At 48.8% G+C, this 26,455-nt stretch overlaps 2 protein-coding genes across 3 annotated transcripts in view; one reads left to right on the forward strand and one right to left on the reverse strand.

The window, feature by feature from the left end:
• rab26 (RAB26, member RAS oncogene family) overlaps nucleotides 1-26,455 on the reverse strand; it is a 78,205-nt gene that overhangs the window by 22,812 nt on the left and 28,938 nt on the right. Inside the window, exons 3-5 of one of the 2 annotated variants that reach the window (XM_086195442.1) lie at nucleotides 22,727-22,768; nucleotides 18,122-18,188; nucleotides 5,205-5,257 (exon numbers count right to left, since the gene is read on the reverse strand). In XM_086195442.1, the coding sequence (XP_086051568.1) occupies nucleotides 5,205-5,257; nucleotides 18,122-18,188; nucleotides 22,727-22,768 (162 nt within the window). The remainder of the gene's footprint in view (nucleotides 1-5,204; nucleotides 5,258-18,121; nucleotides 18,189-22,726; nucleotides 22,769-26,455) is intronic. The other variant, XM_086195443.1, reaches the window with a different exon arrangement.
• On the forward strand, nucleotides 18,467-21,621 carry LOC147239265 (uncharacterized). The gene is made up of 2 exons (XM_086196027.1): nucleotides 18,467-18,600; nucleotides 18,978-21,621. Exons 1-2 carry the CDS (start codon nucleotides 18,565-18,567, stop codon nucleotides 21,141-21,143), a joined length of 2,202 nt encoding a protein of 733 aa, XP_086052153.1. The 5' UTR covers nucleotides 18,467-18,564; the 3' UTR covers nucleotides 21,144-21,621.

Here is a 26,455-nt window from a genome sequence, read left to right on the forward strand (position 1 = left end):
TGCCTCTTCCAGCTCCTTCAGCAGCTGCTGATGGACCCGTTTCCTGGTTCTGTCAAAGCCCCAGAAAAGCTGAATAACCAATTAGTAGCCTACTACCAAAGTCCTCCACATCCTAATCGCTCCCTCTTCTCCTCTTCGAAATGTTCATGGCACAGATGCTGGACTTCTCTGGAAATGTTTCTGAGTACGACGCACAATAATGAGGTGGAAACAAAAGCTACCAGAGAACTGCTGCTGCCGAGACAGGAGGAGGACGGCATGACGGGTCGAGCAAACGGGAATCAGGCTGAGGACGTAAATGGCGGTGCAAGGCTGGAAGGCTCGGTGGAGGAAATCAACAAACATGTTTGTGTGCCTGTAAAGAGAAGACAGAGACAAACTAGCAGAGAGAGAGAGAGAGAGAGGCTGGCAAAGGAGCAGCCGCCAGCCTGCCAGTCACCGAGGTTTCTGGGGTCCCTGCTGCTCCATCAGCAGCAGACTTGGAACGGCTGCAGAACTGCGACGGTTCCTGTACCACTCAACAAGGTGACTATTCATAGTTAACGGGACAAAACGGATCTCTGGCCCGTTCTGGCGCTCCATCCTCTGACGCAAGGCTTTCTTCTTCTGGACGTGCGCCAGCTGACAAACATCCAATTGATTTCTCCTTTTGTGAGAAGCTCCTGAAGCTTCCCCGCTGTGAGGAGGCTGATGATTAAATGGCTTTTCTGTGGCCTCTGAGCCTGCCAGTCAATACCAATAAAAACGTGTGTGTGTGTGTGTGTGAGTGTGTGTGAGTGTGTGTGTGTGATGTGTGTGTGAGAGTGAGTGTGTGTGTGAGTGTGTGTGTGTGTGAGAGTGATGTGTGTGTGTGAGAGTGAGTGTGTGTGTGTGTGTGTGTGTGAGAGTGAGTGTGTGAGAGTGAGTGTGTGAGTGTGTGTGTGTGAGAGTGAGTGTGTGTGTGTGTGTGTGTTGGTGATGTACGGTGCCATAGTAACAGCTGTAAAGCTCTGATACCAGGTTGTCCTGAAGCTTTACAACCTATTATGCTGGATACAGTAGAATAATACAACTGAGGAAGGACAGACCCATTAAGCAACGGCTCACGACAACACAGCTCTGGTATCCTGTGAGTGCCCCCCCCCCCCGCCCCATTATTTCCCTGTACACGACTGCATGGGACTCTTACAAAACCCTTTGTGTGTGTTATGAATTTAAATATGCGTCAGGATGAAGCACGTCAGCGTGCCACCATCCAGGCTTGCTGCTTTATTGAGCTAATATTACCGCTAACATTAGCAGCACAGCTAATCAAGCTAACTGTCTTAAAGCAGCAACTACAACAAGCACATTTATCTGGAGCCTCCATCGACCACCCTGGTACTGACCGCTTCAAACCAGGATCTCCTGATCTCGGAGGCGCTAACATTGTTCTGCACCAGCTCTGAGCGGTTAGCAGCAGTTAGCAGCGGCTAGTAGCAGTTAGCAGCAGTTAGTAGCAGTCGGCAGCAGTTAGCAATAGTTAGCATGCATTTTAGCAACAAATAACTTCAGAGGTCTCAGAAACTCCACAAATTTACCTGTTTAACCCAAGTTGGTGAATCAAGTAATAATCAAGTGATCAAGTTGTTTCTTCAGGAATTTGCAGAAGCTAAAAGTCACGTCAGTGACATCATAGCAGCGGTACAGCACCACAACACTCCAGGATGTCGATAACATTTAAAAGCCTCTGATAAGCTACGCGTGCAGCACATTCACATGAACACACCATCTTCAGCACAGGCAACAGAATTTGAAGTTATCAGAAGTTGCACGGTTTCTCAAGCCAAGCTTGGGTTTTGGGATCTGTGAATAGAATCTGACTGTCATGGATTTCTGTCTCTCTGGATGCTGCAGTTCAGGCCCCAAAACACGCAAAAGCTAAAGCTTAGACTGAAACTAAAAAAGAAACCCAATAATTGCAGATGTAGTTTCCATATTTGTGAATCAGCAGGATGATGGTCGGTGCAGCACAGAGGTACAATTGTGAGTTTTCAATGTTCCAGGTGACTAATAACAGTTCCCCGTCTTTGGACACGTGTACTCACAGGCGTCACGACGAGTGTATTTTCTGGGTGTGTGGCAGCAGTGCAGCCTTGAGATGCTGCTCTACAGATACAGCTGCCGTCATCTGAGAGGTTTGTTGTGACAGCTCACTGCTGTCACATGACGGAGGACAGAAATGAAGTCAGATTAAAAGCTTCATGTGTTGCAGACGACAGGTTCGCTGTCTTTGCTCTCTGTCGCGCTGACGAGGGGCCAGGATGGAGCTGAGAGGCTCGTACCAGGACCTTTCAACTGCTGTGCGAAGGCATTTTCTTTGTAATGTTTTGAAAAGACTGTCAAACCCTTCGAAGCTAACGAACATCCTGTTGGTGCGGGACACAAGAGAGAGAGGTCACAGCTAAAGAAACGTGTCTGACCCTGGAGAGCAGAGAGCGGGAGCTGTGGTGATGGTCACAGACGGCGGCGGAGGAGTGGGAGAACACACGGGTGGCAGGATGAGAGCAAAACGAGAGAGAGAAGGGACGGACGGTTAGAGAGGAGGGGACGTCCATGTCTCTACCATCCAGAAGGCTCTGCTGCTGATACGTCCACACACAGACGGGACACATGCACACACTCTTCTGTGGAAACATTTACATAAACACAAAACACATCAGCACAACTACAACTGCTAGCAGGAGGACGCTCAGAGGGGCCGACCGAAGCAGGGAGCGCCGTGCACGCTGGCGTGTCCGTCAGCAGAGGGAGAGGGAGGGACACCATGATGCTGCTCTGCCTGATTCAGGTGAAGACTTCAGTCTGACTGGGATTTTTCATCTTTCAAGATTCTTGCTGTTACCAGGAAGGGAGGGTCTGATGGTGTGGAGTCCAGCTGCTGCAGTTTCCTGTTCTACAGCGAAATATCAAAATTGGCCGTCTTGCTGTGGTAACGCCTTTAATGACAACACACAATGTCACGCAAATTGTAGAAGTTCTGCAAAAGAGGAAATGCAAACGACGGTCACTTCCAGTCAGTGGTTTCAGCTGAATGACCTGGCAGCACAGGCGGCACGTCGAAGGACAGACCTGGACAAACCACAGGTCTCCAGTCAGAACCACTGGAGATGTCCAGAGGAAGCACTCTCAGCTGGACAAGTAGGAATAGTACTTTGGTTGGTTCTGAACACGTTACTGCTTCTCTACAAACAAGGACAAAGAGTGGGAATAACTGGGAAGACGAGGAAACAGCGGATCAGTCACATGACTGACAGATTCCCTCCTTCAGAGTGGATCTGAATTCAGTGTTTCCTGTTGTCAGTATTCACTCTCCAAAAAAGGCCAAAACCGCTTCAAGTGAGTGTAAAAAATAATTGAAGTATAAAACGCAAAACCTTCGGAACTGCAAATGAGACTCCTGTTAGAGCAACGCCATCAGGAGTGTCAAAGCGCTTTAATTACCTGCTGCCACCAGGGGGCCAAGCTGCTCTCATCTACTGCTACTAGTGCTACTACCACTACAACGACTACTAGTCGGCCCCTAACAGACGAGTCTAAGCTGAGCTCTGTGTCCCGTGTTGTTTGGATCACATCGGATATTTGATTGCATAACTATGAACATCTGGAGCATGGAGGGTGTCCATGTCAGACCTTGACACACACACACACACACACACACACACACACACACACACACACACAGAACACAAAGCTGAAAGGTGAAAAAACTCTACTTGGAAAAAAAAAGAAAAACCACCCCTTACTGGGACCAAGCTGCACTTTGCATCCATTATAAAAAAAAAATCCCAGAGGGTAGATGAGTGTGCGTGTGTGTGTGTGTGTGTGTAATTCACAAAGAAGGCCTAACTGTTTCAGAGTTGTAATAATTAGACTTGATTAACACGAACAAACCCAGATTACTTTGCTGTGTTTGTCTCTCAGGTTGTAGCTCAGCGCTGTGCTGAACAGGTGTGACCTCTCCCCCCTCAGCAGGGATCACAGCCCACGCAGCCCACACACACACACACACACACACACACACACACACCTCTAGCCAGCATCAGAACCTCAGAGCAGCTTGCTATGCTCCTGCTGCTACGTGAACCATGTGGTGACTCTCGTCCATGAGGACTGGACGACCCGTTTCACAAACTTCATGTTGGAGACTAGTCGGTCTTTCTGCTTTTGGGTTCTTCCGTCTGTCCGTCGGACTTCTTTCTCTGTGACTTCCACCTTGACCCTCGATCTCTTCAGTCCTCTGTTGTCTTTCCTCATGAGAACAAAACCTCCAACAGATTGATGGGACTGTTCCCCATGTTTCTAGAGAAGTGACAGCTCCGTGTCTGATTCACTCTGCGGAGACAAGGCTGCCTCCTGCTTTAATGATGTCACACACACACACTCTCACACACACACACACACACACACACACACACACACACACACACACACACTTTAAGCACATCTCTTAATGTGCACACCGACTCTGGATGGCTGTGGAGCTTTGATGCTTGATGCACTTTTATATCGGTGGTATTTTGCTCATCGCTCAGTTCTGCATTCATCAAAGGAGGCTGGTGCAGCGAGGAGATGATGGGAGTGGCACTAAATGGAGCTGGAGACAGAAAATCACAGGAGGAGCAGCGTTCCCAGGACACCACGCCACTGCAAGGAGAGGAGGTCCATTTGAGGGAACAAATGACTTTGAAGCTAAGTTTTATCAACTCTCATCATTGAGCCTCCCTCTCTGTCCTTCAGTCCCTGCAGGACACAAATGAGCAGGCCCAGGTTTACTTCTGCTGGAGTATTTGAGTCATATGTAACACACACACACACACACACACACACACACACACACACACACACACACACGTGAACTAACACCATATATGGATGGAAATGTGCATAAATTCACATTTTCTTTTGCTGACAATTTGTTCAAAATGAACTCTTAGACTTGTCACCCATCAACTCAGACACCAGAGAGCAGATCCAGATGTGTGCTGGATTATTAGAAGCTCACGCAGGATGAGGTAATCATGAGTGGCAGGACAGGACCGATGTCAGAACAAGGACGAATTATGGTTTCGTCCTGGTTTTGTTCTGAACATTGAAAACCAGGACGTTTAAGGGATCAGATCAGTTGAAACTGTGAAGCTTGAAACAAAGGAGATGAGAGGAGGAGGAGGAGCTGTGGTTCCTACCTGGATGTTGTGGAAGGAGGCTTTGTTAGTGACGTCGTACAGAAGGAGCAGAGCTGAGAAGACAGAGAGGAAACAGCGTGAATCAGAGCGAAGGGTTTAATGGCTGCTGCTTTCATTTCTTCCATGAAACCAAAGACCTTCTGAAAGAATAAATTCACATGTTCAGGCTGTCAAGAGCTCCCAGGATACACGCAGCACCAACCTCAACTCTGAAATCCTACATAACGCTGCGACTTTAAATGCATCGCTTGGTTTTGTGACATCACATCAGCTGGACTATGAAACAATAATAGTTTGTTTTATCAAGGAATATTCATGATGTGCTACGAAAAATACAAAAGAATTTCATAAAACAACCGTTCCTCCTTGCTCACACTTTCTCTTATCTTCCTCGTTCATTCTGCTAACGTGGTGCCTGTTTCTGGGCTTCTACTTCCTCGCCTGCTGGAAGTAAAAAAGAGAAGAAATCAAGACAGTCCAGCCGGGTCTGTTGCTCTGCTCGGTCCCGGGAACCCAGAGATGCTGGGCACCCTTGGCCGTCATCCAGCTCCGCGTCAGTTTTGAGTTCTTTTCTGTTCTGGACTCAGTGACTTTTAGTGTCTCTCCAAGGATGTGAGAGGCCAGGAGCTCCTGCTCGTGGGAGCGACATTCAAAAGTATGAGGACATACTTGAGGCCTCCCCATCACCCGTAGACAGAAACGCCATTACTGACAACCGTCCGGATGAAAATCATGTTAATTGTGCTAAAATGTGCGTGCGCGCGCACACACACACACACACACACCAATCAGAGTTAGCACGCATCAACGCTAATAACAATGTTCTCCGCCATAATAAGAAATAATGGAAAAGAAGTGGAACTGTTTATGAGATCAGTGACAACAAAAAGACGAAGCCGACTAAATGAGAGACACTTCCATGACACGGTGGTCACAGTGAAACACGACTGATGTTGTTTTATTTGCCTCGTGACTCATGAAGCCTCACACGCTGCACTGTGGGTCGTACGCCTGGACAAAGAGGCTCCACTGGGGTCTCACCGGCGCAACAAGTCAAGCGCGCTGCAATTTCTAGTACTGGAGGAAGGGGACACACGTGCACACATGCACAAGTACTCAAATGTGACCAAGCATGCATCTTGCACTGTGTTTCCTTTGATCTTGGTATATTTACTCTTATTTTGAAAGGTCTGTGTATCTTGTTTAGTTCCTGTCTGTTCTCGGCTCCAGCTGCGTCTCACCAGTTAATCAGTCCTCGTCCGTCCCGGCGTCTCCTCAGCCAGTCAGCTCCCTGCCTGCTCTCAGGCTCGGCCCCTGATGAGCCATTACTTCTGTTGTGTTCGACCTCCATGGCGTCGCTCTGTTCAGCAGCTCCGCCTCTTTCCTGCATTCTAACCCTGCTTCAGTTCAACTCCCTGCTGGTTCCTGCTCGTGTGCAGCTGCCTCCACCTGGTCCACATCACAACCTGATAAGCAGCCGCACACGTCAGCCTGCTTGGAGCCTCAACCACAGACATTTATCAGGCATTTAACTGGAACTCCTTTCAACAATCCCACAGACAGGAACAGCGCTTCAACCATGCTAACCTCCCTCAGTGTTTGAGGGCTCAGCCACTTCACCAAGGGTCATGCTAACATAGCCAGCTAGCTTAGCCCTTTTTTCTACTTTATTTACGCTGCACATGTCACTAATTAAATAGTAATTTTATATAAACATGTATGTGTACATGTACATGTGTGCGTGGAAACTTTTGAAACTGAGTCCGGTGCTGCTGGGAACAGTTGTGTTCTGTATCAGGCCTGACAACACAAAATTAAGTCCAAGTGCACCGAGCCGCCGTCAAGATCACCTCAGGTGTTATTCAGCGTCGACTAAATGGTGCACATTATAATTCTGTCAAACAGAAAAACTCATTACACCTACATAGACAATTGTTACTCATTTTCTCTGCTGGATCAAGCACCAGTTGGAAGAATTTTCCGGAGCTAATTGCCTCCATAGCACCTCTCCTCCCACTGCATCTAATCCCTCCAGCCGTCTCTCTCTCTCTCTCTCTCCCCCTCTCCCTCCCTCTGTCCTCAACTCTTTTGCATCCTGTTTATTCCAGCCAGACGATTCCATGAAGGGTTTGTAATTAGTTGTAATCACTGTAAGCGCGTCCCGCCTCTGTCAAAGTGAGAAAACCCACAGTGGTAAAGAGAAGCGAGGGATGCAGTGCGGTAATTCCTCCTGACGTCTCCTGTGTTTATCAGCCACCAGAGAACCAGAGGGAACCAGGAGGAGATGCTCTCCTTCACCCTCCCCTAATCCAATTACCTCTGGCCAGGACCACAAGACAAATGAAGCTTCCTGCTTGCAAAGCAGCGGACGCCAGACGGAAAGAATAAATGAGTCCTGGTGAAATTGATGTCTATTCCACGTCCATGTCTTTGCATTGACTTTGTATTATGTAAATGTGTCACATCAAAAATTTTGCTTTGCCTTCACCCAGAACACACCTCCGGGAGTGGATCAGCGCCGCTCGTGTCAGCACAGAATCCCCACCTTGGGGACGACAACACAGATGTGTAACTCCCGTCTGGGCAGTCAATCTGATAACGACTCGTTTCAACAGAAAAATGAAACTTTCACCTCCAAGCATGATGCAACCCAGGAAAGCTCTCAGCACTCAACACCTCTCCGACCTTTGGAGCCGCCCTGACTGCTCCTGAACCTCCGAGCAGGAAGGGAAGAGGTGAAGTGATCCGTAAAGAGCGCTGCCATCCATCACCGCTTGGATGCAAATCTCTATCAATAATCCTCAGCTGACCTTGGGTCACTTCTACCCCTAAATAAACAGGCGATACACTCGAGCACACGCATACAAATGCAGGCCGGTTAGATCTTAATTATGCTACCAGTCCAGCAACTGCGAGAAAAACACACTCAAAGATATCAATGCCTTCAGGTTCGGATTTTAAACAAGCTCATGTAAAAGATTGCTGATTTTGTATGAACGTTCATCTCACCAAGGTGCTGAAATACGGGCTTGTGACCGCTTCAGCTTGTGAACACGCCCCTGCACCTGCCTGCATCTCTCCTGCAGTCTGGAACAGGAGGAACCTCTCAAATGTGCAGCTTCGTCACGCCACGTGACGCTTCACGTGTTGGCATGTTGTTGGGGCGCGTGTTACTGGCCTGCTGGCTGCCAACATCCACCAGAGCTGCTGCTGGTCACCTGAGTGTTCATTTCACCACCATATGACATCTCCACGATGTTTTCAAGAATTCGGCCGTACATCCAGGACGCTGATCTGAGAGCTCGCCAACATCTCCGTGGTCCTGACTGACGTTCATCAACACAACCGTCATGAGAGAAGAAACGCTTCAAAGAAGGCCTGAAGACGACTGCTCTTGACGGCTCAAACAGAGGCTGCAGCTGGCAGACAGCATGCGAGGCGGCGTGGAGCACAGTCCCTGACGGTGGCGGTGGGCGATGCTGCTGACAGGCGCAAGCTAACCAACATAGCTGCAGTTTGATTTTAGATTGAACACACAGAGACGCTGAGAAGAAGATATCTGTCCTCACGCGATTCATCCGCCGCCATCAGCTTATGTCACCATTCAGCATGTGATCAGTGTGATCCAGCAGCTAATTTGCAGCAACATGGCGCCGGCGTTGAAGAAGAGCTGAAGAACGCCTCTTTTTTGTCAACATGGAAGTGCACATTTTAGAAAGGCAAGAAATCAAGTTTCGAATGTGTTTTTTGGACTTTCTGGAGCTGCAATGATTAAAAATCTTCATGAACATTTCCATCAACTCACCAACGTCCGCTACGTACCAACAGTGACAGTTCTGGTCCATGATGCCTTCTAAAGGACACCTGTCATTATGTCACACGCGCCAACGAACAGACCCGGCTGATGAGTTCCCATGAGCCCCCTCAGGCAGACTGCTGCCCGGCGCTGATGTTACCATACCAACAGGACACAATGACATTGACTGCTGCCGGCGACTCGTCGCTTCACCTTCATTAATTCTGTGACACTTCCAGCATTTGTCGGACGCCAGCTCAGCGTGCGTACTTTCCGGCCTCACCTCAGAACATGGTGGACCCCATCAAACCACAAGCCATGACTTCGCTCCCCGGTGCTCTGACACCTGAATCCATACTTGGAATCAGTAGGTTCAGATAAACCTGAAGCGTGTAGGATGTGACAGCACAATGAATATTTAACAATCATCAAGTGAGCCAAGATACACAACAGTGGTAAAACTATAGACATCAATAAAGACGAAGGCGGAGGTAAAAACACACCAGATGCATGCAAGTGTTATTGTGCGGAAAACTTAGCTGCTACAGCAAACGTGGAACATGTCACCCTGAAATGAACTGAAAAGCTTCAGAGCCTCATCGATCCCTGAGGGTGGCTCAGGAAGTCTGGACTGTCCCTGAAGGTTGAAAGCTCACATTTCTCCAGATGTCGTTGATCTTGTCTCAGCACGTAGGGCAGTAGCGAGTGGGCTGCTAATGCCAGTGCGAAGGCAGAGAGCAAATCCCGTCTCCCTACAGTAACACTGTGAACTCTGAGGTTGCTGACGGCACCAAGAGCTGGGTGTCACCTGCTCGTGCTGTCTGTCTGCTTCTCCTACGAGATTCCTCAAACGCACAGTTTCTCAAACTGTGGTGGTACGCAAGCTCCCTGAAGTGGCACGTGGAGGAATACCAGGAATAATTGTTTGAAAAGGAGGGAAATTAAAACAATTAAATTCAAAGAATACAAACAAAATAGTAAAAACTTTGGAATGAAAGTACTTTTAATTTGACAGGGTTTTTTTCTTGTAATATTTCGGTGTCAGACGCTATGTGGTGTCGTTCATTCATGTTGCGCACAGCTGGAGCTCAATGCACCTGCTGATGCTAATGTTAGCTGCTAATGTTAGACTGAGGCAGTCCAGGTCTGCGACATGAGCTCTGGTAGTAGCTCACTAGCAGGTGATCTGGCAGGAAGGAATCATGGATCTGGTGATGGAGGAGAAGAAGATCCTGGTGGTGATCAGCCTGAAAGAGACGGCGATGGAGCCAGAGATCCCGGAACGCTCCACCTTCCGTGTTGTCCTGAGGAGGAACACGCCTCCACTGTAACGGCCTGGGCTTCCCGGCGCGGGTGATCATGGCCGGACTGATGCGATGACGCTCATTCACACAGAAGTGGTGCAGGTTTTCCTCCTGGTGTTGGCTCACAGCACTGAGGCGCTGTTTGCTCATCAGTGTTTTTACAGCTGATTTCACCTTCGGGAGCGACAGCAGTTCTTTCCTTCTCATTTGCAGACATTTAGCAGGCCAATTGGAGCCTCAGTTTCTTAACGGTCTTTGCTCCTTTTCATCCTTCCATTGTGTCGTCCTTTCTCTCATTCCTTCTTTCTCATCCTCATCTCTTGATCATGGTTTCCTCTGCTGCTATCCATCGTTGTCGGTTCCGCCTCCGCGAGCTGCTGCTGATTGAGGCCTACAGTCGCTCATTAGTGATGAAAGTGGGAACAGAGGGAATAGAAGAGCCTGCAGGCGGGATGGAGGGATGAGGCAGACACGCAGAGGTAATGACACTTGTTGGTATTGGAAGGAGCAGATGTCGCCTCTGTGGGTCCCTCTGCTGTTATGAGTCACCGCGTCTTTGCTGCTGTAGCTCTTTGTGGCCATGCTGGTGTCATTTTTTGGCAAAGGAAAAAAGAAGTAAAAGCAAAAAAAGTAAAATTTATCTCGCAAAGTAACTATTTTAAGACAGCGAGTGGCCTCAGACATCTGCCTGCTGACATGTGACCTCACCTCCTTTCTGAATCTGACTCACTGGTGAAGAGTTTTTAACAATTAAAGCAGCTGTGGTGTATTTCCCTTAATTGTAAAAACACAATAACAGAGAGTCCAGCAGCGCCGCGGGTCTTCAGAGACTGAACGCCTTGTTGATGTAGTCATTGGAGGAAAAAATCCATCCATCTTGGTGTAGATGAGGAAGCAGTCACATGATTTCAAGAGCCGCTTCCACCAGTTTTTCTCTTCCAGCTGAAAATCCCAGGTGCTCTTCCTGATGCCCAGATGGAAGCATGGTACACCACTTTAGTGGTGCAGAGAGATGCTTCGGTTGCTATGATACGAAATATGGACCCACCGGTGTGTGTGTGTGTGTGAGTGAGAGAGAGAGAGAGAGAGAGAGAGAGAGAGAAAGGCACCACATTTCGCAGCATCAGTGCTTCGTGACCTTGTTCATATTATAGAACAAAAACAACATGGATACGCTGACCTCAGGGAACCTCTGGTGAAGATGATCACATCTGCGGTGTGGAGGCACCAACCGCCACTGGACGTGGATCTCACGCAGCCAGCGTGATGGAGGGAGCCAAAGATCACAGCGAGGGATCAAGAGCAAAGTCAGAAGCTTGCATGGCTGCTAGCTGAATGCATCAAGGTGTATCAAGGTGTATCTCAGGTGTGACCACTGCGGGGACCTCTCAGGACGATGTGGCGACGTGCGTGGGGCTGTTGTAGGCATGCTAGCTAGTGTCAACAGGCCTGACTGCCAGACTCACAGTTCCTGCAGACTCACAGTACCTGCAGACTCAGAGGTCACACCAGACTCACACGTCACACCAGACTCACAGTTCCTGCAGACTCACACGTCACACCAGACCCACAGGTCACACCAGACTCACAGTTCCTGCAGACTCACACGTCACACCAGACTCACAGTTCCTGCAGACTCACACGTCACACCAGACCCACAGGTCACACCAGACTCACAGTTCCTGCAGACTCACACGTCACACCAGACTCACACGTCACACCAGACTCAGTTCCTGCAGACTCACACGTCACACCAGACTCACACGTCACACCAGATTCAGTTCCTGCAGACTCACGCGTCACACCAGACTCAGTTCCTGCAGACTCACACGTCACACCAGACTCACACGTCACACCAGACTCAGTTCCTGCAGACTCACGCGTCACACCAGACTCAGTTCCTGCAGACTCACGCGTCACACCAGACTCAGTTCCTGCAGACTCACATCACACCAGACTCACAGTTCCAGCAGACTCACAGGTCACACCAGACTCACAGTTCCTGCAGACTCACAGTTCCTGCAGACTCACATGTCACACCAGACTCACAGTTCCTGCAGACTCACACGTCACACCAGACCCACAGGTCACACCAGACTCAGTTCCTGCAGACTCACACGTCACACCAGACTCACAGTTCCTGCAGACTCACGCGTCACATCAGACTCACAGTTCCTGCAGACTCACGCGTCACACCAGACTCACAGTTCCTGCAGACTCACAGGTCACACCAGACTCACAGTTCCTGCAGATGCACTTGTCACACCAGACTCACAGTTCCAGCAGACTCACAGGTCACACCAGACTCACACGTCACACCAGACTCAGTTCCTGCAGACTCACAGGTCACACCAGACTCACATCACACCAGACTCACAGTTCCAGCAGACTCACAGGTCACACCAGACTCACAGTTCCTGCAGACTCACAGTTCCTGCAGACTCACATGTCACACCAGACTCACAGTTCCTGCAGACTCACACGTCACACCAGACCCACAGGTCACACCAGACTCAGTTCCTGCAGACTCACACGTCACACCAGACTCACAGTTCCTGCAGACTCACGCGTCACATCAGACTCACAGTTCCTGCAGACTCACGCGTCACACCAGACTCACAGTTCCTGCAGACTCACAGGTCACACCAGACTCACAGTTCCTGCAGATGCACTTGTCACACCAGACTCACAGTTCCTGCAGACTCACGCGTCACACCAGACTCACAGTTCCAGCAGACTCACAGGTCACACCAGACTCACACGTCACACCAGACTCAGTTCCTGCAGACTCACACGTCACACCAGACTCACACGTCACACCAGACTCAGTTCCTGCAGACTCACGCGTCACACCAGACTCACACGTCACACCAGACTCAGTTCCTGCAGACTCACACGTCACACCAGACTCAGTTCCTGCAGACTCACGCGTCACACCAGACTCAGTTCCTGCAGACTCACACGTCACACCAGACTCACAGTTCCTGCAGACTCACGCGTCACACCAGACTCACAGTTCCTGCAGACTCACGCGTCACACCAGACTCACAGTTTCTGCAGACTCACATCACACCAGACTCACAGTTCCAGCAGACTCACAGTTCCTGCAGACTCACAGGTCACACCAGACTCACAGTTCCTGCAGACTCACAGGTCACACCAGACTCACAGTTCCTGCAGACTCACAGTTCCTGCAGACTCACAGGTCACACCAGACTCACAGTTCCTGCAGACTCACAGTTCCTGCAGACTCACACGTCACACCAGACTCACAGTTCCTGCAGACTCACAGGTCACACCAGACTCACAGTTCCTGCAGATGCACTTGTCACACCAGACTCACAGTTCCTGCAGACTCACGCGTCACACCAGACTCACAGTTCCAGCAGACTCACAGGTCACACCAGACTCACACGTCACACCAGACTCAGTTCCTGCAGACTCACACGTCACACCAGACTCACACGTCACACCAGACTCAGTTCCTGCAGACTCACGCGTCACACCAGACTCACACGTCACACCAGACTCAGTTCCTGCAGACTCACACGTCACACCAGACTCAGTTCCTGCAGACTCACGCGTCACACCAGACTCAGTTCCTGCAGACTCACACGTCACACCAGACTCACAGTTCCTGCAGACTCACGCGTCACACCAGACTCACAGTTCCTGCAGACTCACGCGTCACACCAGACTCACAGTTTCTGCAGACTCACATCACACCAGACTCACAGTTCCAGCAGACTCACAGTTCCTGCAGACTCACAGGTCACACCAGACTCACAGTTCCTGCAGACTCACAGGTCACACCAGACTCACAGTTCCTGCAGACTCACAGTTCCTGCAGACTCACAGGTCACACCAGACTCACAGTTCCTGCAGACTCACAGTTCCTGCAGACTCACACGTCACACCAGACTCACAGTTCCTGCAGACTCACAGGTCACACCAGACTCACAGGTCACACCAGACTCACAGTTCCAGCAGACTCACAGGTCACACCAGACTCACAGTTCCTGCAGACTCACGCGTCACACCAGACACACAGGTCACACCAGACTCACAGTTCCAGCAGACTCACAGGTCACACCAGACTCACAGTTCCTGCAGACTCACAGTTCCAGCAGACTCACAGGTCACACCAGACTCACAGTTCCAGCAGACTCACACGTCACACCAGACTCAGTTCCTGCAGACTCACACGTCACACCAGACTCACAGTTCCTGCAGACTCACGCGTCACACCAGACTCAGTTCCTGCAGACTCACACGTCACACCAGACCCACAGGTCACACCAGACCCACAGGTCACACCAGACTCACAGTTCCTGCAGACTCACACGTCACACCAGACTCACAGTTCCTGCAGACTTTCGGGTCACACCAGACTCACAGTTCCTGCAGACTCACAGGTCACACCAGACTCACAGTTCCTGCAGATGCACTTGTCACACCAGACTCACAGGTCACACCAGACTCACAGTTCCAGCAGACTCACACGTCACACCAGACTCACAGTTCCTGCAGACTCACAGGTCGCAGGGATCTCCAAGAGTAGTAGTAATGTGCAGTGAAAATTCTTTGTGTTGTGAGTGACTACAACTTGGACAGGCAACATTTGCCCTCAAGGAGATCTTTGCGTCCTCATCCTGGCTCCAAAATAAACGCTAGCAACAACAGTGTGATGAGCTATAATGAGCTGATTTATCTGCGAGGATCGGATCGTGGACAGAACCCCCAGGAAACGTTCTCAGGGCTCCAGTGATATTCCTGTTGCAACAAGGCTCATTTATTCACCATCACCCACTAACTGCTGTCTTTACTGCCTAATGTGAGCACCGTGATTACACAGATGAATCTGAAAAAGACATTCATATTCAACGGCATTAAAATGACAGTGTTACATATTCAAATGAGAGCAGTTTCCCCGGCAAAGACCAGAGCTGAAGGCCATTAGAGGAAAATGAGGCAGCCAAAGCCCCTCGTGGGGACACAACGCCTCTCAATCATACAGCGCCGTCGGGAGCAGCGCAGGAAACCTACCAGCTCCATGTCATCCTGCCTTCTTCAGATTCATGACGGTGGGTGTTTTTAGGGTAATGAAGATAGTGGACGTGTTTCTTTTGAAGTCGAGACAAATACGGGACATCTGTATGACTAAAAGACTGAAAACACCGACACAAAGGAGGGTTTTAGAGGCGATGGTGCTGATTTCCAGTGCAGTCAGCGACCACAATAGAGCAGCTTTGCATGATTTATAGTTTAGAAGAAAAAAAGTCCACCCTTTCATCTCAGTCCTTCCAGAAAAATGCTGAGTTTTTTATGATTGTTGCAGGCAAAACTCCTTGGTTATGCAGCAGGTTTCCTTAAAAGATGCGATGAGATATGCGGGATATTTATGCAATGTTCTGTGACAGCGTTTTGATAAGAAAAAAAAAGTGGTTCTCCAACCCTCCGTTCTCACGGCGCTACGACCTTCATGTAAACAGTGGTTTCTCATGACTTCCTGTGATGAGCGAGCGCACTGCGCCACAGGAAGTGCTGGAATGAACGCGTTCCAAGCTTGCTTTTGTTGGCAAATGAGACAGATTAACAGACTTCATCGTGTCTTCTTGCTGGGTTTAATGCTTTCTGATGATGTCACTTCACAAAGTTCCCAAGGAAACAGGAGGAAAATGCCGGCTCTTGTGGGAAGTAAATGTAACATTTCCCAACTTTATGCGACAACGTGTGTGACTTTATTTTCAACAAAAATGTGGGGATTATGACATCATGCATGCCCCGCAAATTTTGCCCATTTTGCACGGAAACTTGCGAAAACTGCGGCATCTTTGAAAAATGCCGATCCCGCAGAAATGTGTGACTTTGGCTGCAGTGTTGAATTATGCGAACGCATTATGGCGTTTTTCTGGAGGGACTGTTATCTACACTGGCATTTTTTAACGGTCCCTGAAAGCTGACTTTCTTCTGATTGGCCACCTCCAGGGAGCCTGCTGGGGGGCAGCACCTGGAGAGGCAGAAAGAAGGAATCATTGTTGGAACTGTTTAAAGGCTCGCTCGGATGTGAGGCCACGTTCAAGGGAAGTTGTTTGCTCGCTGCTCACATGGCAGCTCATCATTTGATGAATGCCAAAATAATAGAAGTAGACGATTGGTTTCCCAGTGTGACTGAACCGCATTCCTGTTTCTGTAAAAGTTCCTGCCCTTTGATTTCCTCTGACTTCAATCCTGCTTCAACTACTTCAGCTTCCTCTTGTATTTGTATTCAAGCAGGTGAAGAGTACATAGGTCAGCGGCCAAGAAAGGTCAAGCGATCTGGGAAAAGTTGACTTTGAATGACAGCCTCCTCATTTGCATAATGATGCTGAAAAAATCATGAAGAAAAATAAAAAGAATACAGAGAAATGCATATAAATACAGGGTTCAGAAGAACTAAATACTAGAGATACGAATACAAATACGAAGAATATAAAATGTGTGCAAAGTAAAACAATGAAATGACGAATTTTGAGGAACTATATTCTTTGATGCGTTTCCTTCTGTTGTTTATGGTCATTTGGTTTTGACCCCGGTGACCTCCATCCTTTTGACGAAACAGGACGTGGACACAGGTGTTTCTAACTTGGCTTGTATGAAGGTTCTGTTCGGTCGAACTTCTGTGCAGTGGTTCTCCTGCAGCGCCGGTCCCTGCAGGACTCGCTCAGCCTGCTCACTTCCACTGATTGTCTGGATCCTCTTGCTCTCCTATTAAGGACGTAATCACGTCTGAGGACAAAGCTGAATAAATCAAACATCAGTGGCTATCTGGGGGCCAAGGACCATGATGGAGTCATGCTGTCCTCCCCCATGAGACCTACGGAGCTGCTCCTGACTCAGGCAGCTAAACCAGAAGAATCAAGGACTTCTTAACAACCCATCGCCCGTTTTTAGGGTTCAGACCTGCTGACGTCCACCTGTCAGAGCTCGCAAATGAGGCTGAGCTCTGCAACTGTCCGATCTTTAGGTTTCCAAGTCTGAGAAGAAAACATCCATTAGTTCCCAGGAATTGACAGCTTTCATACCAGCTGTGTTCAGGTCTGCATCCTCTCCCCTGATCCTGGCTGTCAGAATGAATGAGCTTTATTTAAAACTCAACGACAGACAAACTGTTCGAGGCTCTTGTTACAGATGAAGGAAAAGAATAACACCCAGCAACTGGAGACAAACACACACACACACACACACACACACACAGACACACACAGACACATACACACACAGGAAATACCAAACACATGAAGTTCATTCAGATAACACACCTACATAGAGATACAACAGGAACACAAATTCACCACATCCACCGATCACCATGCTATTTGGTATGCTGCTCAACAGACTAGTGTTTCAGCTAATATATGTATGAGTGTGTGTATGAGTGTGTGTGTGAGTGTGTGTGTGTGGGGGGGGGGTGTTTCAAAACACCTGCTCATTCATGTTGGCCTGAGGCGACATGCTTCTCTCTGTACTCAGTGGGGCTGTTTGGGAGTGTTGCAGATAGAAACTGTGCACACGCGTGCGCACACACACTCTCCCTCCCACACCAACACACACACACACACACACAAACACACTCTCTCACACACTCACACACTAAAAGATATCCCGCCCCTGACTGAGACAGAGGTAGACTCATTCACCTGCTCATCACAGAGCCTGCTGCTAATTCCTGCACACATCTGCAGCGTGGTGTGCAGAGTGCCAATCACACATCGGAGGAAAACAAAGTCTCAGCGTGAGTCAGGAGGAAGTGAAAGATGGAGAAGGACGAGTCCTACCGTGGGCGTCCCGGTAGTACGCGTGGGTGACGCTCCGAAACCGCTCCTGACCAGCAGTGTCCCAAATCTAGGAGAGAGGAAGAAAATCAACTGTCAAAGTCAAGTCAACTCCCGCTCACTCACCACAGGTGGCATCTCCTCGCTCTACAACCGTCACACTCGTGCCGACGGCAGCAGGACTTCAGAGTTCGTGGTGAGATCACAGTCGTAATTCTGAGGGTGAACTCAGACTGAATCATCACTGTCAGTCTTCTTGTCACTCACAGTGATGTCATCTGGCAGTCATCATCATGGTCACGTCCTATAATAGCACGACTTCATCTGACAAAGGAGAGAAAAGTTCTCCTGGAAACAAACCACCACAACCACACCCACATCAACCCAAAGACGACCGTCTGACGCCTCTTGTTCAGACATTCTGTTCAAGGTTTAAGGAAATAAACATGAATTCTAAGGAACAGCGTTGGCAGGATGAACCGGTAAAGAATTTTCACCATTTAACGTCACTGGCACAAACACCAGATGGTGAAAATGGTGATGTGCTTTTTCTATTTTGCAACATGCTACATGTACAATAAACATGTACTATATGCACATGTTTATTGTACATGTTTACTTCAGGATCCTTTTGATCAAAGTTTGTGTTGTCTTCTGTTCTTTTTCTATACGCGTGAACAAGTGATTGGGGCTGAGGTGGCGCTGTCTTCGCTGTCATGGCTACTACCTGTGTCCCAATCACCTGCTCGACCTTAAGTCTCGTTACTGTACTATTTGGGTTGCCATCTTGTAACCCTAACCCAACAACAACCTTGACAGTTTTGGCGCTAATGTGAAGCTGACATGTTTTCTCTTTCAGCTATGGAGACCGAGCAAAATACAAGAGGAATGCCTGAGGAAATACCTGGAATCAGAGGGAATACCTTTGTCTTGTGTTGGATGCAATTGGACAGAGTCTCACAAAACTCCGTTGGACCAGACACCTCAGAGCAGCCAGTCCCTCAGCGACTCCTCCCTGAGTGAGCCTGAAGATGCCTCAGACGAGAACACACTCAAATGCAACATGAGGACGACCACCGACACGACACGTGCCTGGTGGCAAAAGGAGGAGGAGGAGGAGGAGGAAGATGACAGGCAAGAAGAATCCAGCACAGAAAGTGCTGAGTCCCTTCAATACTCTTCAGAGAGTGAGGATGATGAAAGGGCAGCGTCTCCTCTGTCGGTGGAGGATCTGCAGGAGTTCGCCATGCGTGCTGCTCCTGAAGAGGAAGTCATCCAGTGCAGGATCACCAGGGACCGGAGCAGTTTTTACCCGGTTTATTACCTCCACATGGAGAGGGAAGACGGAGAGAATGTGTTTCTAATGAGCGCCAGAAAAAGGAAGAAGTGCAGAACTTCAAACTATGTGATTTCTACAGATTACTCGAATCTGTCAAGAAAGGCCAGCGGCTACATTGGAAAACTGAGGTCCAATTTGCTGGGTACCAAGTACACAGTTTATGACTGTGGAGAAAACCCGGAGAAAACAAACTGGAAAGGGAGTGAAGCAGTGCGGCAAGAGCTAGCAGCCGTTAGCTATGAGAGGAGTGATCATGGGTTTTGGGGTCCCAGGAAAATGAAAGTGGTCATCCCTGGTATCCAGGAGAATGATGCCAGAGTGAGCATTCGTCCGAAAAATAAGCAGGAAACCCTCCTGATGCGGCTAGCAAACGATGACACGGATCAACTGATCAGCCTGCAGAGCAAGAGCCCCAGCTGGGATGACCAGGCTCAGGTATTCTCTCTCGACTTCAACGAGCGAGTCAAAGAGACGTCTGAGAAAAACTTCCAGCTCGTCCACCCTGAAAATGAGGACTATGTGGTGATGCAGTTTGGGCGCGTGTCTGAGGACGTCTTCACCATGGACTACTCCTTCCCCATGTGTGCCTTTCAGGCGTTTGCCATTGCCCTCTCCTCCTTTGATGGCAAACTGCCATTTGGTGAGGTGATTTCCTCGTGGACAAAAGGCACTCAGAAGTCCTACAGGACCACCCAATATGAGAGCGCAAGTGAGGACGAAGAGGAAGAAGACAATGATGAGAGGCTTGTCTCTCCATCTTCAAGTGATGGAAGCCAACTGTGTGATGAGGAAATTCAGGACATAGAAGACGACACAGATTGGAAGAGAGAAGGGACAGCTTCACCAGGTGTGTTGTCCCCTCTCTCCACCCCCAGGCACGAACCCACAGGGAGTGAACCGAACTTAAGGTCATCATCTCCTCTGTTTGTGGACGATCTGCATGAGCTTGCCATGTGTCCTGCTCCCAGAGAGGAGACCATCAAGTGCAGGATCACAAGGGACCAGAGCAACGGCTTCCCCGTTTATCAGCTCCACACGGACGGGGAAGACGGAGAGAAGGAGTTTCTAATGGCCGCCAGAAAAAAGACGTGCAAAACATCCTACTACCTGATTTCCACTGACCCAACAAATGAGTCCAGAAAAGCCAGGAGCTGCATTGGAAAACTGAGGTCCAATTTCCTGGGTACCAAGTTCACAGTTTACGACAGTGGAGAAAACCCAGAGGAAGCTACTGTCGCAGAGAGTGAAGCAGTGCGACAAGAGCTAGCATCCATTTGCTACGAGGCGAATGTTCTCGGGATGTATGGTCCCAGGAAAATGAGGGTGGTGATCCCTGGCATCCTAGAGAACGATGCCAGAGTTTGTGTTCGTCCCATAAATAAACAGGAAACCCTTGTGATGCGCCAGGCCAACAACAACATGGATCAACTGATCACCCTGCAGAGCAAGAGCCCCATCTGGAATGACCAGAGTGAGTCCTACACTCTTGATTTTGGAGGGCGAGCCACACTGACGTCTGTCAAAAACTTCCAGCTCGTCCACCCTGACAATGAGGACTATGTGGTGATGCAGTGTGGGCGCGTGTCAGAGGACGTCTTCACCTTGGATTACTCCTTCCCCATGTGTGCCTTTCAGGCGTTTGCCATCGCCCTCTCCTCCTTGGATGGCAAACTGGCCTGTGAGTAATGCAGTCGTGCCTGCAGTGCCCTTCACTCAGACCCCCTAAGACGGCCGCGGCCAAATCCAGTCCTACATGGGCCATCTTGACTGTGCAACGGAGGCCTTTCAACCTTTCAGCAGTGGTGAAAATACAGTGCAACTATGGGACCTACAAGTCTGATGGCTGACATGCAGAAACATTTCAGGGAAGGGTGTTGAATATTTCTCTTTCCCAAAGCCAAAACCAAAGAAGAGAGATGGTAGGAACATCTGGATCCTGCACAGAACCTGCAAACTGCCAGCTCTCTGATCGAGGATCCAAGCTTGAAGAAGGGGGGAGGGGATTTCTTATGAGTTACTTTTATTCAAATTGTTTTTGTAGTGTCATTGTTATTAAAAGACAACACAAAGCCAACACAACATTATTTTTAAAAGCTATGTGGATGATGAAGTGTCATATTCAGAGTTGTTTCTTTTTATGTTATTTATTGATGTGTTCCAATCCATATGGGATTATTATGAATTATAAATGCGTTAAGGGTTTGATAAAGGGGTCAACACTCGTCAAACATATAACGCTTGTTTTTATATTGTATTGTTTTAAATAAATGTTCTCATTCATCAGAAATTAAAAAACAAATGGATGATAAAAACTCAGCAACGGTGCTCATCTTTCATAGAAAAGTGATGTTGTTGCCATAGAGACAGAACAGCGCTGTGTTTTCTGCGTTTCATCGTAAGTGCATCCTGTCAGAGCTTTGATGGCCCCATCAGAGACGAGCTGGTGTGTGAAGACGCTCGTCTCCATCGACTGTCAGAGTACACGCGAGGACAGAACTTTAAAAATGAAATTTTCCAAAGTTGTTGCATCGACCATCAAATGAAAACGGTGTCATTTCTTCGTCGTGACGGCTGGAGATTTGTTCAACGTGCCTTTGTAGCAGGAACCATGCTTCCAACACAGAATGTGTTCTTAATTTGTTCTTCTTCTTTAAACACTGTTGCGTTTTATTGTTTCATTTCTTGCTCTTCCTTCTTCTCATCCCTCCTTTGTGTTTACGGAGCTCTGCTGTCATGTGATCTACTCGGTGGCGTGTTCTGGAGCCTCCCAGCCATCCATCCGATACGACCCAACACAAGAGGTGTTACTGATGCCATGGTTCAGGATGTTTCGTGCCACCAGAGGCTGAAAAAGCATCTTCTCATAGTTTTATTAAAACTGCTGCTGAGATATCACCTCCATGTGACAGAGGAACGCAGATCCATTAAAAGATGTAGGAGGGGAGAGCGCGAACCCATCAGTGCTCATCCAACGCCGCTGAACTTTGAGGATTCATCAGCGTCTCTGCCGCTGATAACGTCCAGGTTTGATAGCCTGATGGGAGAGTCTGCTGCTCCCTGGAGAGCCCTCCGTCAGCCACAGCAGCCGGCTAATTGACTGATACAGACTAACTGAGCCCTCATTAAATCCCCATTTGACCTTCTTCACCCCCCAGCAGCTAATGAAGATGTATGGGAGCTCTTTGCACCGTGGAGAACACTCGCAGGTTATCAGTCATTCGAACAAACAAAAAAACTACAAATGGACACAAAGAGATTTGGGTTCTCACCTGAAGTTTCACCTTCACAGCATCGATGGTCATCACTTTATTCTGCAACACACACAAAGTAAAGATGTTACATGGCGTGATCCTGGCAGACGATGGCAGTAAAGGCGACATTCACGACTGCGACTTTAAGAAACAGTCGAAGAAGAGCCGTCTATCAGAAGGAGGTCTTGAGGAATGACCGTCAGTCGGACAAGTCCTGATTATTGAGAAGCACCAGCTCGTATCTGACGCGTCGCTGCTGTCCAGAGAATCAGCAGCTCAGTCGCCTGCGTTCAGACTCGCTGCGTCAGCGTTCAGCTCCTGTTTGGAGCCTTTACTCCATTCATTAAAAACCTCATACACGCAAAACTGGGGGTTCAATTTTAACCGTTTCCCTCAATATTTCCTACGTGAGGAATGAATTCCACAGCGGCTTTCAGACAACAGTAGAGGGGAAAATGTGACCACTCAATGTAAAATTAGAAGAACTGAAATAAAAAAATGCATGAAGGCAACATTTCTGTCAATACTGTAGTATTTACATGTGCCATGTTTTAAATCATCTTGTACAAGCTGAGTCGCCGCTCCTGAGCTGCAGTGTTCACGCTCTGTCCACACACGAATGGTTTGAGGATGCGTCATTCTCTACCATTGTCCCATGGATGTTGGGTGCACCAGGGTCAAGGCAGCAGAGAAACCTTGATCGAAAAGATGTGCTGGGAACAATCTGGCGGTTCATGTTTAGTTCCGAGCGCTACTGCTGCTGGAACCAACACGGCTTTGGAGAGAGAGTGATTGACACCTGAGCGGGGGGGGGGGAGGGCAGAGACGACAGCTCGACAGCTACGACACGAATGGAGTTAAAGATTTTATATCTGGAGCCCAGACGCTGTTTAAAACTTGTCTCCCATCATGAGTGTGATATTTCTGGCTGAGGCGAATCAGAGCGAGATCATGAATCCCTCCATCAGGGATGAGGTGAGAAGCTCCATCATCCATGAGCGACTCAATGTTGCTGCTCCTTACTCGCTGCCACCTGGGCACCGCCCTCAAGTGGTGTTCCAGGCACATCAAGTGGGAGGGAGACCAGAAGTACCGGGGAGGACTACGTCTCCACGCTGGCCCGTGAACACCGCAGGATCCCCCAGTTTGTGCTGGTCAATGTAGCACAGGAAGGGGAAGTTTGGGGTTCCTGTCGTAGGCAGTGTTGGGCAAATTACTTTGAAATAGTAATTAGTTACAGTTACTTGTTACTTCTCCCAAAAAGTAACTGAGTTAGTAACTGAGTTACTCCACTACGAAAGTAACTAGTTACCAGGGAAAGTAACTTTTGCGTTACTCTTTTTTCTTTTAAGTTTAAAATGTCAAAGAATTTGGAGGGTTTTTTGGGGGGGGGGGTGCCTATGAGGGCTCTGAAGGAGTCTGAATCACCAGCTGACAACGGCAGCCTGTTTTCAACATAAAGGCCTATCAGTTCGTTAAGTTCTGTCTGTGTCACAAGTTTTTGTGGAGCGGAGCAGAAAAATCCTGCTGTGGCTGCTGGGACGCGTGGCTCCTGTCCTTCTCTGTTAGCGGAGCTCACCTGAACAGCACCTGCTTGCTATCACCACTAGGGGTGTCAACGCAGTTTCTGGCCACTAGTTTAGTAGAAGAAGAGTAGGGCCGTCGAGAGGCGCTTCATTAAATTGGAGTTGCTGACATTGGACGTTGACAGCCTCTTCACTCTCGCTCTGGGACGACATAACGCCCCCTCAATATGTACGTTTTGACCTTTGACCGCCACGAAGTTAAAGTAGTGCCTCTATTTCCATCTAGAAAACGCTGTCTTTCCCCCAGACTCGCCGTCTCTGATAGTTAGCGTGAGTGCTGCTCTGTGCTGGGTTCCTGAGTAAACACCCGCCCACCTGATGTCTCTGGTTGGCTCAACGTGAAAGCTTTACTCTGTCTTAGCCAATCAGCATTAAGCGCTTATCTCGCCCCGCCCCTCCCCCGCACCAAAGGAGAAAAACAAAAAAACACGCATTTGCGGCTCCTGTGTCTGTGAGCCGAGCCGGATGGCAGCTTCAGTGAGTCGCTTCAGTAACGCAGAGTAACGACGTGTTGGTAACGGTAACGGCGTTGTAACGATAGACAAAGTAATTAGTTAGATTACCCGTTACTGAAAAAAGTAGTTGTAACGATAGACAAAGTAATTAGTTAGATTACCCGTTACTGAAAAAAGTAATGCCGTTAGTAATGCCGTTTATTTTAACGCCGTTATTCCCATCATTGGTCGTAGGTGATACCCCCCCACCCAATTGCAGATGAGCAGTTGACGATGGATGGCAGCTATGGAGGTATTTGTTGCAAAGGAGAATAGAAATCAGCTGTTTGTTGTTTCTAAGCATCTTTTCATCTTTGTAAACCCTGAGGGCAAGCAGAGGACCAGACCAGTGTCATCCTACTGAGACCAACGTCACTATTTGAAGCGTCCATGGTGTCTGCTGCCTCCGAATGAAGAAACCGGGGAGGCGAAACAAGGATGGTGCTTAAATGAGTACTGGGAACACATGTCCACCTGCACCAGCTGCCTCTCAACACCAGGAACACCAACAGAGTCAAAGCAGCACTGGAGCACAGAAATCAGAAGATGCTGAAGCAGCCCTGCAGGCGCTCCATCCTGGCATAAACCTGTGACCGGCTGGAAGAAACATTTCAGAGACAAAACAGGACTCTAAAGGGCCGCTAAGATTCTCAGTGCAGCTGAGAAGAACAAAAGCAAAAGAACAATAAACGTGACGAGAACAAACAACATCCTGGGCCTCATTAGTAATGCATTTCATCCATATTGCATGGGATAGTGTACATTATAGCTAGATTACCTGGCCACTTAACATACGGAGGGAAATGCAGAGCATTTTCTAAAGCCTCCTTTGGTACAGAGCACCTCAGTTAATCATCTGGAGAGAGGAGCTGCTCAGCAGAAACTTCTGTAAAAGTTTCTCAGTGCAGAACTGCATGAAGCTCCGGAGAAGAGAAAAGTCTGGGTGAGCTACCTCCTCCAAGTCATCTCTGCAGAGCAACTCAAGTTTGACTTCAGCATTCAACTGTCAATGTCAAGGTAGGAAAAACCACCAGGCAGCACGGTGCTGCAGTGGTCAGCACTGTGGCCTCACAGCAAGAAGGTTCCAGGATCAAGTCCTGGTTCGTGCACGGGGTCTTTCTGGGTGAGTCTCCATGTTCTCCCTGTTCCTGTGTGGGTTCTCTCTGGTACTCCAGCTTCCTCCACAGTCCAAAGACATCAAGAGGGGACCAGGTTAATCCAGACTCTAAATTGACCGTAGGCGTGGCTGGGAGAGCCAATGGTTGTCTGTCTCTATGTGTTGGCCCTGCCATGGACTGGGGACCTGTCCAGGGTGAACCCCGCCTCTCGCTCGTAGCCGATGGGATAGGCTCCAGCCCCCCGCGACCCTTAACAGGAATAAGCGGAAGAAAATGGATGGATGGATGGAAAAACTACCATGTAATTAAGTTGGAGGAATGTCGGCTTCCTGAAGAATGAGTTAACCTGCGTCACCTTCAGGCTCAGACAACCGCTCATTATCAGCCTGAGCAAGAAAAGCAGTCATCGTGTCCCTGAAATGCAAAACTGTCAACAGATCAGGCTTTCAGGCTTGGCTTTTTTTAAAACTCACACAACTGTCAGGTGTACCTGCACCGTCACTCCCGGGTCTCCAGCCCCGCATGGAGGAAGCGAACATGACACGCACG

This window comes from Aulostomus chinensis, chromosome 23, assembly GCF_037954235.1.
Source record: "Aulostomus chinensis isolate RoL2024-O1b breed Wild chromosome 23, RoL_Achi_v1.0, whole genome shotgun sequence".
Lineage (NCBI taxonomy): Eukaryota > Metazoa > Chordata > Actinopteri > Syngnathiformes > Aulostomidae > Aulostomus > Aulostomus chinensis.

Bases quoted from the DNA above. Each gene is read 5' to 3' on its own strand.
- LOC147239265 (XM_086196027.1), top strand. From the start codon at position 18,565: ATGAATTCTAAGGAACAGCGTTGGCAGGATGAACCG. The intron at 18,601-18,977 runs GTAAAGAATTTT...TTTCTCTTTCAG, and splicing joins AGCGTTGGCAGGATGAACCG to CTATGGAGACCGAGCAAAAT.